Here is a 2,561-nt window from a genome sequence, read left to right as displayed (position 1 = left end):
CAGCCCCCCTTCTGTGTCATGACGTCAGCATAAACGAACATGTCGGCTCCCATGGAACAGAGCAGACACTGGTCTATACTCGTCATCTCGAATACTCGACCCAGGACGTTCGGGAAAGAGCCAGGGCGCGACTGATCAGGCAGGGTCATTCGGGCCTCCTTATCTTTTACGCTCAGGCTAAGAGTGTACGCGAATCTTCTAGATCAGTGGTTCTCAGCCATGGATGTGTCGGGGACCTCTTGCGGACCGCTGGCAGTGATAGAACCCCCCCCCCCCCCCCCCCACGCTGGAAGGGGTCCTTCCAGCGTGGGGGGGGGGGGGGGGTGACGTTAGTAGGTTAACACATCTGGAGCATGAAACAGGTGCCTTCTATCGCTACGTAGCAGAAGAACATGAAACAAAGGTGCCGCATCACTTCATTTTGGTCTGTTCATCAATACGTGGCACAGTCGCGCTTAAACCGAGTTGCATATCTGCGGCCACATTCAACCTGTTCCGGTATTTACTTTTCAGGTATGCAAGCCTGGAAAAGCATGCTCACATGCATACGTTGTAGAAAACTGTAATAGAAGCTTTACAACCATCTCATGGAGAAGAGGGAACATTTCTGCAGTCCCCAACCAAAATGCCTCAAGGCTCACAGTGGGAACCCTTGCCTTCATCACTGTGTTTTCCTGAAGCTCCATCAACTCATTTTCAGCTTTGACACGTTCGTATGCCAAGCAAGCAACGTCAGCTACAAAACGGGCCACAAGCCATGTGTCTGGGGCAGATTCTGGGAAGTAGTTCTTGATGTGGCACCCTAATGTTCTCAGATGGGCCATGATCGTGGTTCTGTAACTCCCAGATACTGCCCCAGAGCCTGCACGATCATTGAGCAGCTTAAAAGGAGAATAGTCGTCTCTGCTTACCCGGCTCAACCAACTTTGAAGCTTTCTACAAAAACCTCTCACCTTGTCCCCAGAAGAGACATTTGTGCCCATCCCCTGCATGCTGCTGTCAAGCTGGTTCAGGTGCTCAAACAGGTCACACAGATAGGCAAGCTTAGTCACAAAAAAAGAGTCGTGAAAAGGATCTGCGAGCGCCCCATCTTCTGCGAAAAAAACACTCAGCTCCTCTCTAAGCTCGAACACACTTGCGAGCACTTTTCCGCGCGACAACCAGCGCACCTAGGTGTGCAGGAGTAGGTGCTGGTGCTCAGCACCCATCTCCTCGCACAGAACCTTAAAGAGGCGACTGGCCTTAGGCGTTGCCTTTACGCTGTTCACGACTTTGACAACATGTTGCATGGCACTCGCAAGCGCTGGACTTAACTCCTTTGATGCCAAAGCCTCCTTATGAGGCACACAATGTGTGAATGCTACGGCACTGTTCACTTTCTTAATGAGCCCTAAAAAACCTACATTGTTTCCAACCATGGCTGGAGCACCGTTGGTGCACACAACTGCACACATGTCCCAACGAAGACCGCGCGAAACAAAAAAAGAATTGTTAATGGCATTGAAAATGTCTTGACCTCTTGTTGTGGTCTCGAGTTCCAGACAACAAAGAAGCTCTTCGGCAATGACAGAGCCATCAACAAAGCGCACAAACGCTACTAGCTGTGAGCACCCGGATACGTCGCAGCTCTTACCGATGGCAAGGGAAAACTTCCCAGCCGACTTCAATTTTTCAATTACTTGATCCTGCACATAAGACGCCATTTCTTTGATTCTCCGTGGTGCGGTGTCGTTCGAGCATGGTATTTTGTCCAATTTTTTTACGTGCTCTTTGCCTATGACAGCACCGACGGCGTCCGTCATGCAGGGCATAAGCAGAGTTTTGCAGATGGTGTGAGGCTTCATCTGTTTGTCCACTTGGTAGCTGAGCATGTAGCTTGCTTGATAGCATCCGCCGAGCTTGCCAGCTGAAACGAAAGTCTAGCTTTGTACGCTGAACCAGTGGCGTCACGAGGGTCAGCGGCACCCGGGACGGGTGCCGCTGACCCTCGTGCTACACAAGCTTAAACTTTAGAGGTTGCACACACAGAAAAAAAAGGGTGTATGTTCCTCACTCCTACCTCATTTTGTTCATACGCGGAACAGTTTATTTTGGCTTCAAAACAAAGAAGCCCGGAAAAAACCTCCTGGTTATTAATCCTTACTAAATACATGCGGCAATGTCGAAAATAAAAACCGTACCTCAGCATCTGTTAATACAATGAAAGCATGACTGATACAGCTTTCCTCCCGGGAATTTATTTGGTAGGCCTCCAATATTTCCCTTGCCCTCTGGATTCTAAATCCGCCCAGGGTGCATGTGTCAGAAAATAAGCCATTAAGCGCGTTTGGTCTCTCTTCAGCAACCTTGGAAAAGGACTCAAGTTCTCTTTCCATGCACCTTCACATGGTTGCCTATATTTTTTTTTTAATTTATCCCAACGTTTATTATGCAAACATGTTTGTTGGGCTTGCAGTCTCCACTCAAGGAAAGTCCACCTGTCGTACGAGTCTGCCAACTGTAACTTGTTAAAGAAAGGCATCTCTATGTCATACCTTGTTTCGGCGCTTAACAAGTCAAGT

General features: G+C 48.9%; 1 protein-coding gene across 1 annotated transcript; it reads right to left on the bottom strand.

Annotated features, from left to right (window-relative positions):
• Positions 1-1,169: 1,169 nt before the first annotated feature.
• LOC120841528 (zinc finger BED domain-containing protein 5-like) lies at positions 1,170-1,871 on the bottom strand. Its single transcript, XM_040212447.1, has one exon. The coding sequence runs from the start codon at positions 1,869-1,871 to the stop codon at positions 1,170-1,172; it is 702 nt and encodes a 233-aa protein (XP_040068381.1).
• Positions 1,872-2,561: the final 690 nt, after the last annotated feature.

The sequence above is a fragment of the Ixodes scapularis genome, unplaced genomic scaffold, assembly GCF_016920785.2.
Source record: "Ixodes scapularis isolate PalLabHiFi unplaced genomic scaffold, ASM1692078v2 PGA_scaffold3__209_contigs__length_174095766, whole genome shotgun sequence".
In the NCBI taxonomy this organism is placed as follows: Eukaryota; Metazoa; Arthropoda; class Arachnida; order Ixodida; family Ixodidae; genus Ixodes; species Ixodes scapularis.
The sequence above is the reverse complement of the archived record's forward strand: the minus strand, read 5'-3'. Positions and strand labels throughout refer to the sequence as shown.

Coding starts and splice junctions, on each gene's coding strand:
- LOC120841528 (XM_040212447.1), bottom strand. CDS start 1,871: ATGCTCAGCTACCAAGTGGACAAACAGATGAAGCCTCACACCATCTGC.